Genomic DNA, 17,018 nt, shown 5'->3' with positions numbered 1-17,018 from the left:
TATTTGGCTGTACATTCATTCATTCATTGGGGTTGGTGAGCATATTTTTAGTGTTTTGCCCCTGTAAACTTTGTAGCTACCTCCCCCTGAGAAGCCTTGGACTGCTTGAACTATGCTACGGCTGATGGGCCAGTGCTGAAGGTGTAGTACTTGATCCAGTTACTTAGAGCCCATAGTAAGCCAGGCCCCAGGAAAGGTCTATCCCCCATGTTTGGGCCCAGCAACTCCTGCTTGCCCATTAGCCCTCTGAAAGGATTTCTGACACACCCACTTTTCCAAATCCCCTCCCCCAGAGGATTAACTCCACTACTTAATACATGCAAAGCATATGAATGTAGAAGACACTTCATGCTGCAAATAAAAGTTAATTACCAATAATTATGGTTTTGAGCTTGAAGATCTTCTATATTCTCATGCAACTCCCTTTCCTTCCTAATGAAGGAGGGCAGTGGATAACACTGTGAAACAATTAAAAATGGTGGCCACATATTTGAATATTGGTCGATGTTACGGTTGACGTCCTACTCAAGACCAGTCCATGTCGACATTCACCAAACAGAAAAATGTTTTACACTATATAAATTGCAGACCCAGCAACGGTAGGAAAGATTAATGCACATCATGTGAATCTAAAATATATTCAAGGTGCAAAACCATAATTACTGGAAACTAACTTTCTTTTCAGCTATTCATTCCATTCATTAGATTTTACTATATGACTTGAGGCATAGTTGGTACACAATGAAAAACATCATACACTGGTTTTCATTTGTTTGCTTTGAGTGTAGCATGTATTAGGCAACCAACAAGCAGTATATATCCCTGTGTCTAGAAGTGTCTTGACAAACATAACATTATACCTTTTGCAGTTAAGCCACCTGAGAAAAGAATTTCAGATAAAACATTTTCACCTATTTTCTGTTTTTGTTTCCTTTTTCACGATTTCTGAGGCAAGGTACAAGCTATCTGGTTGAAAAACATCTATTGTAGGCTTATAGAGAAATCTCAGGAGCTTACTGCCTGTCCATTGCTTACCATTGGTCGGCTTTGTTGTCATTCTCATTTTCTTTCTTCTCACTCACTGGATTTTCTTGTCCCAGATTGCCCAAAAATGCTTGTCCTAAATTTGAGCCCTAGCCATGCATTGTTATCAGTGACGCCATAGAACATGTCATGAGTGATGTGACATGTGAGGTTATAAGTAGTGCATGGCAAGGGTGCAAGTTAAAGTTACTTCACTATATCTGGTAAATTTCAGTTACATTTTAACTTGTATTTTCAGCTATTTTAACATCAATTTAAACTTTGGGTTTTAATGTGAAGTAAGATTTAATTACTAGATGTAACTAGGCTTAGCCACTGCCGTGCACAACCTTTGGCCCTGTGTGGAGTGTGACCAGGCCTGCGCTTAACTTCCCACAGGCAGCTTGCTGTGCTTCGCAGTAGTAGCAAAAAAATCTTTTTAACTTTACCTCAGTGGGTTTACACCTACGCACAAAGGGCCATGGTTCTCCTTATCTGTTCCCTTATTCCTTATTTTGATTTGTGTTGTTACGACACAGGGACTGAGTTCCCAAGTCATAGAATGACAGCTGCAACTTTCTCTCCATGTTGCGGCCAACCAGTCAGATCTCTTGTTTGGACCTTTAGTACTGAAGAAGTACTGCACCAGCTTGTCAGATCGCAGGTCTGCAATACTCTGTGTGAATAAAACAAAGGTACAGCATAACAATACATTTTGAACCTTATTTCTCAAATATTTACACCAAATCGCAAAAAGCATGCTTTCGAGATCAATATTTGGCTTTCTGATACTTTTTTTAATTTTTTTATATTCCAGCTCCTACCAGCACTATGTATGGGTGATGGTGGGGAGCCGGCAAGTGCTGCGGATGCTTCACAGCTTCCCCCGCACCCCAACACTTTTGGTGATGTGGGGGCCCTGGGGCACCCACTTTGCATAAAAAATAGGCAAAAGAGAATATTACATGAGCGTCTGAAGCCAATTCTGTTGAAGGAGCACCTCATAGTGCCCTAGGGCTTTTTAAAATGTTTTATCCCTGGTGGTGTCCCTAGAAAGGTTAGCAGTATGACCAACGGGTTGATAAAAACTGGCATATGGATATTTGGAGGTAAGTAAACAATTAAATTAATACAACTAATTTCGTAGCGTGCCCTGCATCGCAAAATGCGATGCAGCACGTGCTACGAAATTCGTTTTATTAATTAAATTGTTTACTTACCTCCAAATATCCATATGCCGGTTTTATCACCCCCACCCTGCCCTTCCCCCGCCTCCCTGCCCCACCGCAACTCCCTCCACGGGCCGCGGCTGTAAATACCATATTAATACGAGCGAGATGGAGCTGTATGCTCTTCTGCTGGAGTGCAATGCGCCTTTGTGGCCGTTTCTATGGCTGCAATTTGTAGCTTGGAAAATGTTCAAAAAACAAATACTCAAACATGTTTTAATGTTTTTTTTTTTTATTAAAAATGTTATTAAAAATAGTTTGACACAATCACAATGAATAAACATTGCAATGTGTAAATTTAAGAAATATACATCTGATTATAGTTATTGGTAACTTAAAAAAAAAATAGGTCTGCTTTATATATGTTGATGAATTTACCCTTTGATAAAGCAAATAGGCCCACTGTGTTTCCTGTTACATCACACTGCCATGAGCAGCAGTGAGTGTTGGGCACAGGACCTGAATCTCGCCATGCACGCCAGGATGTTTTCCCTGAAAGTATGATGTACTGCTAATTGCCTCACATATTACATCTCTCATGATATGTTCAATGGCTTCATTGATAACATTACTGCAGTATCTGAAATGGCATCATTTTTACCACACTGTGTGGCAGTGGTGCAGCTTAGTTACTTTAGGGCACACGGTCTAGTTACTTGAGATAACTATAACTGGTGAATTTAATTGGTTCATTTAAAAAAGTTTTTAAGTGACATTCCCACCTAAGTATAACGTCCCATTAACCTTTGTTTTTTAATTAAGTGTGTGTGTGTGTGTGTGTGTGTGTGTGTGTGTATATATATAAATATAATTTCTTGTTGACGCCATTTCTTAGAATAAACAACTATACACTTTTTTGCACAGCACTGTTTCCTCTTTTTAAAAACAATCCCATATTTTCCTATATTTTGGCTATATTCTCGGTTCCCTTCAGGGTGATCTATAAATTCTGAATAAGTTTAGAATCCGCAGTATGTGAGGGAAAAGGACACAAATTTGGGCTGCATACCTTTTTGGGAAATAAAGTATGATGACTGAACTCAAAAGTGCCCCAAGCATAGGGCCCAGCACTCTGGGTGATTCAGTATCTGCATCCTATAAGGGGTTAAGAAGGGAACTAAACACCTTGTTTAGCTGTCGCTTCATAGTAGAATGTGGCTTAGGATGTGCCTGATGCCAGGCAAACAAATTCTTGCAGTAGTAGCCACACAGTAGTAAAGCGAGAGCCTGTTGCTTTACAGCCACCATGCATGTAACTTTTGCCATACAACTATTGTACTTATTGATGACGGCCCTGTTCAGCTATTATAAGTAGGAATATCAAATTTAATACAAGAAGAGTTCATATTAAACATTATGTAGTTTGAATTGTTGCACTATATACTCTGATCCAGTTTGTCATAACTTAAAAGGTGAGCATGGTAAGTTACCTTTTGTTCTATATTCATTTCCTCCAGGTAATACAGGACAGCTCCTAATATGTTCAGATTGTTACGACAATGCTAATATCTACTCACGGACAAGAGATTATTATCCGTTCCCGTACATTGCACAAGAGGATCCATTGGACCCGACATTATCCAATTTGATTACACAGATCCCAAAGGAAACCTACATGGCACACTCTCAGCACGAAGGTGCGGCTCTCAACAGTGTGATGGCAGAAAGAGACATGTCCATTTTCCTTACAAACCATGACAGAATGGGTGATTCAAAATGTAACCATGGTAAGTTCCTTTAAATACACATCATTCATTCTTTCCAGACATGCTCATTGTCTGGATAAGTGTCACACCGGTATGTCTTAAGAAACTTCGAGCATGTTCTGTTTTGCACCACTTACTGTCTGTCATTAATATACACTGGTGTTTATTGCAGATACACACAGATTACAGGAAGCACTTGTGCATTTTTTACAAATATCCTTCTACTGTATAGGGTTTATAAAGATTAAATGTGGTAATGTTTATTAGATTAAAACCTTAAGTACTCAGTCATAGCACACTTAGGGGCATGAATTTCTGATTGTGATGTCTAACCACAGATTCCTCATTTTAGAATAATCTCTAGACGTCTATCTGGATTCAGAAAATCTTGAGCTGTACCTCTGCACGTTGGTAGGGAATGTTTGGTGACTCGTACATACGGGAAGTGACGTGCACGTGGCCTATTTAGGTGTCACCCCAGCACACTGGTATCAATTTCTTTCTTTCTTTCCACACCATTAATGGGAGAAGGCCAGAGGGGCGGGGACGTGCAATGTCAACTCTTATGCGCGTTGGAGTTTCCAAAGCGTCTCTCACTCCGAGACTCATTGCCCTTAGACTGGAACCCATGACTCCTTTAGACTGTTGCATTGCTAGTACTCCTGCCTTGACTTCCCAAGAAGATCAGGACTGGCCTGGCCCAAGTTATCCTGGTGGCCCAGGACTGGACAAAAAGTGATTGGTATCCCAAACTCCTAAGCATGAGCATCTGTCCTCCGATCAGGCTGCCCCTTTCAGAGGATCTCCTGTTACAATAACAGGACTGGGTTCTGCACCTGAACCTGTGCACTTTCCACCTCCATGCGTGCCGATTTAGTGGTGACAGTTAAATGCTTTTGAAGTTCCTCCTGAAATTTGTATTGTCATCTTAGCAGCCAGGTGTCCCTCAAAGAAAATCTTTCTGTACCTGCCATTGGGAAAAAATGTGTGACTTAATGCTCATCCTGTAATTTTGATCCCCTTTCCATCTCCTTGTCGGAGGTGGTGTTTGTGCTGTTGTTAGCCCGGCAAGGCCTTGGGCAACGTTAAAGTTTATCTTTCAGCCATTTCAGCATTCTTGCTCTTCCTAGATCAGCTCTCCCAGTTCAAGTCGTCTGTTGTAATGCGGTTCCTTAAGGGTTAACCACACTTGTTCGCTGCTACCCATTTTGCTATTCCCCAATGTGACGTCACTCTGGTTGTGACGTTCCTTGTGTGTTCCCGATTTGTACACATGTATAGATGTCCTTTGCTACCCCTGACTTACAACAGTATTCCTGGTGGCCATTACATCAGCCAGAATGGTTTGTAAGCTTCAGGCTCTTTCGGTTGCACCTCCATATACCAGCTTGTTATGTTAATAACAACTTATAAAGTGCACGGTCACCCGTAGGTTTCTACCAACTTATAAAGTGCACGGTCACCCGTAGGTTTCTACCTAGAAAAGCCCTGATAGCCTCCTACGCATGTTTTCTTTCTTCTGAAATTGGTAACTCCCTTCCACATCAGCCAGAAATACATGTTGCTGACATATTATTGCTTAGTCTCATCCTTTTAAAGAAGAGAAAGGCTTCACTGTCCTGACCCAAAATGACCATTCTTTACATTGATTGTTCCAAGGATCAATAACTGGACGATCAGCTTTTTATTGGGTTCACTGGAGCAATAAAGGGCGAGGCAATGTGGAAACAGACCCTCTCTTCCTAGATTGTACTCAACATCAAACTCTGCTGCTCACTAGCTAAAAAGCAGCCTCCTTAAGGCTTACATACCTATTTCACCTAGGCCGCTACTACTACATTAGCGCATAGGGTACCTGTCCTGGACATCTGCCAAAGTGCCATGTGGATGTCACTTCACACATACATACATTCATGAATCACTACTGCTTGGACAGAGTCGGGTCCATTGAGAAGGGCACTTTGTCTGTTCAATCCTCCAAGACTTTCTGGTTGGAGCATGGATGCAAACACACATCTGAAAGAGACACGTTAGTGATAGATTCCTTACCTTAGAATATCCCCAGGCGTCAGACTGGATCCGGAAGATTTTTGCGTAGCAATACCCCTGCCGCCGGCAGGCGTCGTCCGCGGCTCCGCTTCCGTCGTCTGCGTCGTTAGCGCCGGAATGACATAGTCGGAGTACTTGGACGCCGCCCATGCGCGCTGACGTCAGTTATTCTTTTTTCCACGCCAGCTAGCGCAGATCCGGAGAAGCTCTACCCCTTAGTCTTTTTTGACTAAACTTTTCGATCTTTTGATCATTTTTCTACTCGAGTCTTCGACTCCGACGGTGCCGATAGGGATGCCCGGGTTCAAACCCTGTTCCAAGTGCGACCGACTGATGTCGGTTACCGACCCCCATCGCCGGTGCCTGAAGTGTTTAGGCCTCGACCACGACGATCGTACCTGCTCCGACTGCCGGGCCCTGACGTCGAAAGCTAGGCGGGAGCGGTCCCGCAAGCGGCTCGAGCTCCGGCAGTCGGCACCGCGCCGCTCCAGGTTCCGGTCCCACGGGAGGTCGAGGGACCGGTCGCGGGGTCGGAGCCCTCGCAGCTCCGGGAGTGGACATCGGTCATCGGGATCCAAGTCCTCGGGTAAGAGGCATGAGAGGTCGGAGAGGCGCCATCGTTCCTCCGACCCACCCCTCGCGCGATGCGGCCGGGGGTTCGGGTGACACCACCCACGCGGCTCCGACTGAGTCGCAGGCGTCGCCACCTGACCCACACCTTCGGGTCCCTGGGCATGGTGCGACGCCGGAGATCGAGCGGTACCTCATGGCCATGAGGTCCCTCCCTTCTCAGCCGGGTCCCGTGGCGCCTTCGGGCCCAGCGGCCCTGGCTGGAGGCCCTAGTGGGTCGGGTGCTTCGTCCTCGACGCCGTCGGGTGCTTCGGCGCCGCCGGCGACTTCTGTCCCGGCTCCGCAGGACCTCACCGGATCCGGGTCATCGCCGGTCGACCGCACCGGCCCCGCGGGTGTCACCCCCGGCGCCCCTTGTGGACGCCGTCCCCAATGTTCCCTTCAGTCCGACTCTGGCGCCGGAACGGCGCCGCTGGGCGCTGCTTCCGACGGCCTTTGGAGATTTTTATTTCCATGAGGAGGCCCCGTCTGTTAAACCTGTTCCACAGGAGATGGGTGACGAAGGTGATTGGGAGGGGTCTGCTGACCCTCTGGCAGAGGAATGCCAGTCTCAAGAGGACTGGACATATGAGCTTGGGGAGGCCAGTTGTATTGACCCAGACGCTACCGCCCGGCCCCGGGCGACCCTTGCTTTTTGTCCACCCATCCCACCCGCGAGAGCCTGGTCATCCAGGCCTCTACTTCCCAGACCGCATTCCCGACGGCCCCGCCCGATCGGGAATCCAAGAGGTACGAGCAGTTCGGGAAGAAGGTGTTCTCGTTCCTCAGTTTGGGACTGCGGTCTGTCAATACCGCATGCCTCTTGGGCCGCTACACCCACACTCTGTGGGATACGCTCGCGGACGTGCTGCCACAATGCCCGGAGGAGGTCCGGGCTAAACTCACCCAAGACCTTGCGGAGGGTCGAGATGCAGCGCGATATTCCATCCGGTGTGGGCTGGATACCACGGACTCACTGGGCAGGGCGATGGCAACGACGGTGGCGGTTCGACGCCACGCCTGGTTGAGGACCGCCAACTTTTCGGCCGATGTCCAGTCCACTCTTCTGGACATACCGTTCGATGGCCGTCACCTCTTTGGCGACAAGGCAGACCATGCGCTTGAGCGTTTTAAGGACTCCAGAGCTACGGCCAAGTCCTTGGGCCTCTCGGCCCCACGCCAGCAATCGGGTGCCTTTCGCTCCTTTCGTGGCCACGGAAGGGGCGCCCCCACACGAGCTGCCAGCCACGCACCGCAGAATGTTCAACAGTGCGGTGGTGGCCGTGGAAACCGCCGTAACGGCGGTCGGGGACAGCGGCGAGCCCAGTCCACACCTCCCTCCGCAGCACCTGCCTCAAAACCTTCATAGTCCGTGTTTTCAGGCCCATGTGACGCCAGTGTTCACCATCACCTCTTCCTCTGGCGCACTATCACGTCGGACGGGTGGGTGCTGCAAATCGTCCGAAGGGGCTACTCCCTCCCCTTCGAGGCGACCCCTCCAGCCATGCCACCGCAATGCCACCGAGTATCGGGGGATCATTTGCGACTTCTGCAGGAGGAAGATACGGCCCTCTTGGCCAAGGGGGTCATCGAGCGGGTTCCTGGGCCAGAAGTAGGGTGTGGTTGCTACTTCCACTACTTTCTGGTACCCAAGAAGGGCAAAGGGGGCCTACGCCCTATCTTGGACCTACGGAACGTCAACGGCTTCCTCCGGAAGGAGAAGTTCAAAATGCTGACACTAGCTCAGGTCCTAGCTGCCCTGGACCCAGAAGACTGGATGGTAGCGTTGGACTTGCTCAACGCTTATTTCCACATCCCCATCCTGCCGGCCCACCGGAGCTACCTGCGGTTCACGGTTGGCCACGAGCACTTTCAATTTACCGTGCTCCCCTTCGGCCTTACCAGCGCCCCACGGGTGTTCACAAAGGTGATGGCGGTGGTCGCAGCTCATCTGCGCAGGTTAAGGGTTTCAGTCTTCCCCTACCTCGACGACTGGTTGTTGAAGGCGGGCTCGCCCCAGACAGTCGTCAGCCACCTCCAGACGACGGCAGACCTCCTGCATCAGCTGGGGTTTTCCATCAATGTGCCGAAGTCACACCTGTGCCCCTCTCAGAAGCTCCTCTTCATCGGAGCGGTTCTCGACTCGGCGCAGTTTTGGGTTTATCCTCTCGAACAGCGGGTCCGGGATATTCAGGCTATGATTCCACTCTTTCAGCCTTTATCCCGGGTATCGGTCAGGTTGACGCTGCGGCTCCTGGGGCTGATGGCCTCCTGCATCCTTCTGGTGCATCACGCTCGGTGGCGGATGCGGGCTCTGCAGTGGGACCTGAAGTTTCAGTGGGCCCAGCATCAAGGCAACCTTTCCGACCATGTCCTGATCTCGGAGGGCACTGCGAGACAGCTGCAGTGGTGGCTCACGGACCGCGATTGGGTCAGTAGCAGATCCCTCCCCCTTCCCCAGCCGGAGCACCTGGTTGTGACGGATGCGTCCCTCCAGGCCTGGGGAGGCCACATGGGAGAGGCGGAGATCAGAGGCATCTGGTCTCCGGCGGAGGCCCAGCTCCACATCAACCTTTTGGAGTTGCGGGCGATTCGTCTAGCACTGAAAGCATTCCTCCCCTCTGTCCGGGGAAGTGTAGTGCAGGTGTTCACGGACAACACCACCGCCATGTGGTACTGCAACAAACAGGGCGGGGTGGGGTCGTGGACCCTTTGCCAGGAGGCTCTGCGCCTCTGGCAGTGGCTGGAACGCCAGGGCGTGACCCTGGTGGCTCAACACCTGACAGGTTCTCTGAACGCCAGGGCGGATGAGCTCAGCCGTCGGTGCATGATGGATCACGAATGGCGTCTGAACTCGGACGTGGCGCAAGGCCTCTTTCAGCGATGGAGAGAGCCTTGGTTAGATCTATTCGCCACCGAAGAGAATGCGCAATGTCATCAGTTCTGCGCGTTGGAATTTCCAAGGCGGCGCTCGCTCGGAGACGCTTTTCGTCGCGAGTGGAGTTGCGGTCTATTGTACGCCTTTCCGCCTATACCATTTCTGCCCAGAGTGCTGAAGATAAAGCGCGACCGGGCACAAGTCATCCTTGTGGCTCCGGACTGGGCACGAAGGTACTGGTATCCAGAGCTACTCAGTATGTCAGTCGATCCCCCGGTTCGTCTGCCTCTTCAGGAGGACCTTCTGTCGCAGCAGCAGGGGACGGTCCTTCACACGAACCTGTCCAGTCTCCACCTCCATGCTTTGAGATTGAGCGGCGACAGTTGAGGCCATTTGACTTGCCTCCTGAAGTCTGTAATGTCATTCTGGCAGCCAGGCGTCCCTCCACAAAGTCGGTATACGCCTGCAGGTGGAACAGATTTGTGGCATGGTGCACAGCAAAGGCTGTGGATCCTCTTGCTGCCCCTCTTTCTGAGGTTCTTCTCTTCCTTCTTTCTCTTGCCCAGCAGGGCTCTGCTCTGGGCACTATCAGGGGCTATCTTTCTGCCCTTTCAGCCTTTCTAAGGCTACCTGACCACCTTCTTTGTTCAAGTCCCCTATTGTTAATCGTTTTCTGAAGGGCATCACACACACTTTCCCTCCTGTTCCGTTTGTGATGCCTCAGTGGGACTTGAACCTTGTTCTTACGTTTCTGATGTGCGCTCCCTTTGAGCCACTTCACAACTGTCCTCTCCGTCTTCTTACCTTGAAGACTGCCTTCCTGGTTGCCATCACCTCTGCCAGGAGAGTGAGTGAGCTCCAGGCTCTTTCTTGTACTCCTCCTTTCCTTTCTGTCCATCCGGACAAGGTTGTGTTGCGTACTAAGCCATCTTTCCTGCCTAAGGTTGTCACGGCCTTCCATATCGGGCAGTCTATCACCTTGCCCACCTTCTTTCCGCCACCGCATCCCTCTAAAGAGGAAGAGCGGCTCCACCGTCTGGACCCAAAACTTGCGCTTTCATTCTACTTGGATCGCACACGCCAGTTCCGGGTGGATGACCAACTCTTTGTTGGTTACGTGGGTGCTAAGAAGGGGAAAGCGGTGCACAAGCGGACCATCTCGCGGTGGATCATCTTGTGTATCCAGGCATGTTACTCCTTGGCTAAAAAGGAGCCCCCTGTTGGATTGCGGGTCCATTCCACCCGGGCCACGGCTACTACCACTGCCCTGGGCCGGGGTGTGCCCTTGCAGGACATTTGCCAGGCAGCTACGTGGGCCTCTCTGCACATGTTTGCAAGACCCTACTGTCTGGACAGTCTAAGTCCGGAGGGATGGCTTCTTTGGCCGTTCCGTCCTCCAGGACTTTCTGGTGTGATTATTGGTTTGCAGACCCACCACCGGGGTTGGTATTGCTGGGGTATCTATTCTAAGGTTAGGAATCTATCACTAACGTGTCTCTTTCAGTTGCACAAGTTACTACTTGTGTAACGATATATCTGTAAGAGACATTAGTTAGTGATAGATTCCTTACCGACCCACCCATCCTCCCCGTTCTGCGAACAGATATCTAGGGTTAAGGTCATCCCCTTTCAGGGCCCTAGTTTCATGGCACCAGTGTTGGTTCTATCATGGCTCTGCGTATCTGGCGCGGAAAAGCTGTGTGTCAGAACGGACGTCAGTGCGCATGGGCGGCGTCTAAGTACTCTGACGTCATTCCGGCGCCAACGACGCCGCGGACGAAGCCTGCCGGCGCGCAGGGTATCTTCCGGATCCAGTCTGACGCCTGGGGATATTCTAAGGTAAGGAATCTATCACTAACTAATGTCTCTTACAGATATATCGTTACACAAGTAGTAACTTGTGCATCTGGGGAGGTATTGCTTCGGTAGCTATTCTAAAGTGAGGAATCTGTAGTTATAAGTTTCTGTAAGAAGAACAAGTTACTTACTCTTGGTAACACTTATTCTGGTAGAGACTCTAACTGCAGATTTCTCACCAATTTCCCCCCTCTCTCTGTGATTTGGCTCCGCACCATAAAGCCTATTCGATATCTGCAAAATTGGTCACACATCGTTCAGTTGTAGCTCTGTGTTTTTGTTGTTGAAAAAGTTACAATAGAAATAGATATCAGCGCGCTGGGTGTTGCCGATATAGGCACCACACATTTCACTTTTGACACACAGCCGTCTGATGCCTCCTCCTGGTGCACAGATGTACTGCTCAAGATTTTCCAGGTCCAGTCTGACGCTTGGGGAGTATTCAAAGATGAGCAATCTGCAGTTAGCTAGAGTCTCTACCAGAAAAGGCGTTACTGGAGGTAATTAACTTGTTATACCATTCTAAATATGAGAGGGGTTGGCCTAACGGCTAAGGCGCTCGACCTCGGACCTGGGGATCTGGGTTCGTAACGACGCCAATAACCCCCTGTGATTCTGGGCAAATCACTTAATTTCCCCGTGCCTAAAAATAAAATGAAAGTGTGTCCTCATGTAACGTAACTGGTGCTATGTAAAGCGCTCTGATAACTGATTCGGTTCGGTTCTAGTTCGCGCTATATAAAACTCCCAAAAAAAAAAATATATATGATCATAGTTGCTTTCTCTGTTAATAAATTATTTTTATTTTGTTCATCGTGTATATTTATTAATATTCATAAGCATAATATCTTAGAACAGTTTTCTTCAAAGAGAAATATTTCTTAGCGATGACAATAAATAATGAAATGCCTAAAGGCTGTGTATATATATTTCATCGCCAATTAAAAGAACTCTGCAGCTAGGCTGAAGAACCCTTATAAATTCTCAATTTCTAAAGAGTTATACCGTGTAGGAAATGTGGTTAAAGAGGCTACATCATCGTTAGAGAGAAATTTGAGGGTCACCTAAAGGCATCAGTTTGCTCCAGGCTTCCTGAATGAGCATTGTGGTGTCAGTGGATTTCTATTTTTATTCCTGTGGAAGAAATGCTCCCGAACACTGCACTTTGTATCTTCCTACAAATTCAATTAAAAATGTAGTTAATAGAAGCATTTGTTTTGCTTCACTCAAGGTCTATTTTTTTCCACTTACCAATTTATATCTTTGTGATTAAATTTAATTTGTGACTTTATAAAGAAGTCATTTGTGTTCAGTCATTACGGCGACGACTATATTCGTAAATGCCCTGCTGTCGTTGAAAAAAGTTTGAAAGGCAATATTTATTATAGGGGTGCCTTTTGATAAAGGTGTGATTTGCTTAGCAGGTGTAGCTCAACAAACTTTTGACTACAGTCTGTTCGTTCTCCAACAAGGCACAGGGGACGAAATGATGGTCATGTGTTAAACTCAGACCTTGTTGTGGGCCTACTCTGATGCACAGTACAATTTTGATCTCTGCTTTCACTGGGTTTTAAAGGCTTCGCCATTGAGAGCGTCGACTCCTACGTTCTCAATGTAAATGCATCATTACTGCTGAAGTTTTTCACAACGTTGATTGTTTCTTCAACGGTTTTGAATGAAGAGGATGATCTTGAGAAGCACCTAAATCGATGTCCACTAGCCAGGATAGACTGCTTAAGCCTGCAAAGAAACAGAACAGATTAAGGAATGTCTGACTGCCTCAGATGTCTCTCTAAAAGATCGCTGTTTGTGTAACTGTATTTCTTATACTTCTTTTAGGTGCTTCCATAAGTGATGTGTGTATTCTTCAGGCCTTTTTATTTTAAAGAAGAAAAGATGGAACGTTTCATTTTTGAAGCATGTCTGTTAAAACAATAAATTGGGAGTGCTATTTATCTTCGAAAAATGATCTGGGTTCATGTGGTAGACCGGTGTAGGTGTATACGGTGTTGATGGCTAGAACAACTCTTGCCGTTGAGGCTGTGCCAGCTGATAGAAATGCAATAAGGGACTGGTTATGGGGAACCTTGTCATATCGTTCTAGTGTTTAATTCATTGCCTTTTAAAATAAGATTGTCTTTTTTGGGGTTTCAAAATCTTTCACTGTACATGTGGAATGATTTATGCAGGGATGTTGTGCAGAGTCTACCTTCCTACAATTTGAACTATTAGGTATTTAAGATTGCAACCTCTTAGAAATTAGGATAGCTACTGTGTTTTATTCTCCCCGGGTGTTTAATCTTTCATAAGCATTAATTTCTGTGTAATAACTGAATCCTTTTTGTTTTGCAGAGCAATTTCAACAGCAGTTATGGGGAAATGGCAAAAATATAGGAATTCCACATGCACACTTTTCGCATCAGTCTGTTGCTCTTCTAGAGAATCCTCAACCTCTTGGAGTCCCCTACATGGCAGAAGGGAACGGAGAGACAACTATTTCACCCAGATCCTGCCGGAGGGGGCATGAGCTGAACTGTGATTTAAACAGGACTCAAACTATTCAAGACTACAGGGAAACCACCTAAAATTGTTAAGCAAAGTAGGAACTGCAACAACGAATTCAGGTTTACTGATTTTGTAACATCTACCTCAGAATGTGTCCCTGGGGCCGTCATTGCTTAGTAACATGTTTACAAGAAAACGTTGAGTGGACCAAGGCTCGTAATGCAAAAGATGTTGGATAGAGTTGCAGCATTTGTGTCAGTCGGAGGATTGGTGTTTTGAATATACTCTCGCCAGGTGGCACCAAAACATCACTCAGCTCATGCCATCAAACATGTTCATGAGCATTCTAGACAATCGTTTTGGTGCTTCATTGTGAAACTCAAAATGGCTGAGACATACCGATACACAAAGGAGCTGAATTGTTATGTTCTATTGTTTCTAAAAGGTTTCCTATCAAAGATAGCTTAATTACTGGTGGGTTTTTTTCCTTTTCAATATTCAACTTTTGACAAGATTCAATTTCCCACAACACATCTGGTTATAATGAGAAATACTGAATTGAATGTTTCTGTTAAATAACACACATAAAATCATCGTCCACCCAGTAATGGTTATTTACATAATGAGTTGTTCTTACATGATTTTTAACAGAATATTCTCAACAGAATTAAAGCAATGAAACTTCATATCCCTTTTCTAGTGGTTTGGGTCTTGTAGCCAGGCTGACGAGCATCAATTATTAGTGTGTTCTCTCCACAGCTTTGCTGTAAATGCTCCCTAAGATTTGATCTTCAATTACACCTTTTGATAACACTGCATTATAACAATCGACTTCCGTTTTTTTTTCAAGCCACTCCAAAGAAATGTTTGCCTCTGTAAGATTTGTTTTTCAGAATGGCATTCCGTAATCTTTTTTAAATGTGTGTACAATTGCAGGTATATAAAACCTACAGCTTTTGGTTGTTTCCAAAGTTGTGTGGGATACAGATCCCACAAGAGACTGGTGAAGTGTTTTCCCTATGCAAAAAAGTCGTTTTGTTGTAAATATGCATTTGTACGTGTTTTGTATACACTACACCTATCTTGTGTTGGCTGTCTTGTAAATATTTTTTAAGTATGCCAAAAAATGTAATATTACCCTTATTATATTAAATATAGTCCTATATTCAGCCATACAAATGTATTTTGTGTTGTGAAAATATCATGAATAACAAAAGCCACTAGTTTGCAGTGGCAGTGTTCTGTTTTGAAGCAGCTTAACTTGCTAGATTGCGTTTTGTCTAATTGTGATAATGCTTGGTTAGTTTATTTCGGCTATTAGTCATAAAAAACAGAATAGACTCACAGTATACGTAATTGTAACATTTAAAAAGAAATGTTAGAAAAACAAGATTGTGTAACCTCAAGATACGACGATCCCACAACTGAAATTGACTAGGATTAAATATAATCAAACCTATTTAGAGGTGAGGAGAATAAATGCAGACCTTATTAATAGTTTTCCTTAACAGCTGCCCTAATATAATTAGATACCACAGAATATACTAACGGAGAGTTTCGTGTTTACAGATTCACAAGTACAGCTCTACAGTTAATTATGTTTGCAGAGTTCCAGAATGTTCTTAAAAGTTTGTGTCTTTCTCAGCCGTAAAAATTACGGTAAAAATAAAAGAGCATATTTGATTAGACAGCAATTTAGTCCGACAACAAGGAGTATACATCTCAAGTGCTCTCATCGGGAAAGCTAAACAGTACTACTACTCTGCCCACCTTATAGTGAATCCGCAAGTTCTGCAAATGTGGCCATAAAACCAAATTCAGTTATGGTTTTTGCCCTAGGCAGAACTTTTTTTAGAATGTATTGCCTAAAAGTTTGATTCCTATCCAGGATCAACTGCTTGGAGGGAAGTTGAAACCTACTCCGTGGAGAGATCTTTAGTGGAAAATAGGTCTCTAATATAAGTATCAAGCGATGCTCCAGAGTTTTATGTAAAGCCTAAGATCCTTACAGCCAAAATAAACTTTTGTACTTTTCTCTGGACTCTGCTTCCTCTTGAAAAAGTTAAAACGTTCTAATAGTATGCTTGGTTCTTTAGCAGGTTTGTTTTTGAGCCTCAGCATACTTGTCCCAGTCACCAGACTGACCAGGCGGGGCATTCACTACAGGTAAATTATCTAAAATTTGCTGGCCTTCCTGTCCCAGATGACTGAATGAAAAAGCTGCCTTACAGTTTGGCTCCACGTTCTCTGCATCTGTTGCAGCTAAATAATTCTCAAAGGTGCGTATCCAGGACTTCCATTTCATTGGACGTTTACTTGGCTGTTGTAGGAATGGTGTAATCTGGACTGAGTAGATTCCATGATATTTATAAAGGGATTATGAAATGCCAGTGTAGAAGTGAAAGTGCACAAAATCCATGGATGAGGAATAACAGTCGCTTATGCTGGTAGTGCAGATGATCGCACAGCAAGAAAACTGTAGTCCAAGCCATGAAGCTAGGGCAAAGCCGCATCACATCCGATAAATGTGCAAAAGACAATTCAATCCCAGATGGCAGCTGCACTGAGACATCACACATGATGACGTTAGGGCATTGATGCCGTGGTGCACTTAATAAATTATGCTACAAGGAAGTCTGCTCATGAGCGTGTAAATTCCTGAAATCAGCCTTCCTGATGATACCAAACAAAGGTGTAAAAAGCAGGTAGACCACCCACAAGAAAGCGAACTCTTGTGTGGGAGCTTTGGGACGCGGCAAAGCTTCCATCTCACAGGCAGTTGGAGTGCAGGAGGTGCCGGTCTGTCAAAGACTATGTATCCTAGGTGACGTAGGACCATTGTCATGTTGCCGGTGATGGCATAGTGGGAGGCAGCAATGATACATGGTCAGGGCAGAAAATAGCGTTTGCGACTCATGTGAGGCCAGATCAGGCAGCAGCCAGGAACACTAGGACATTGTTGATGGGATCTGTAGCAGGTATAGGTTCATTGCCACTCATCGACAATTGTTATGAAGAATACAGAGGTGCAGGAGTTGCGAAGAAATGAGTGTTTATTGTAATAAACGGGGCCCACAGATCTCGGTACGGATATCCAAGATCAGCTGCTGTAGAGAAGTTGAAAAACTCAGTGGAAAGAGTGGTTCTGAAAGGTAGAATGCA

The 17,018-nt window shown here is 46.1% G+C and overlaps 1 protein-coding gene across 1 annotated transcript in view; it reads left to right on the top strand.

Annotated features, from left to right (window-relative positions):
• Window positions 1-15,025, top strand: part of LRIG2 (leucine rich repeats and immunoglobulin like domains 2) — a 412,722-nt gene extending 397,697 nt beyond the window's left edge. The window contains exons 18-19 of the mRNA XM_078644436.1: window positions 3,710-3,979; window positions 13,704-15,025. Of these exons, the coding sequence (XP_078500562.1) occupies window positions 3,710-3,979; window positions 13,704-13,936 (503 nt within the window). The 3' untranslated portion in view covers window positions 13,937-15,025. The remainder of the gene's footprint in view (window positions 1-3,709; window positions 3,980-13,703) is intronic.
• Window positions 15,026-17,018: the final 1,993 nt, after the last annotated feature.

The sequence above is a fragment of the Lissotriton helveticus genome, chromosome 5_1 (genome assembly GCF_964261635.1).
Source record: "Lissotriton helveticus chromosome 5_1, aLisHel1.1, whole genome shotgun sequence".
Classification (NCBI taxonomy): Eukaryota; Metazoa; Chordata; class Amphibia; order Caudata; family Salamandridae; genus Lissotriton; species Lissotriton helveticus.
The sequence above is the reverse complement of the archived record's forward strand: the minus strand, read 5'-3'. Positions and strand labels throughout refer to the sequence as shown.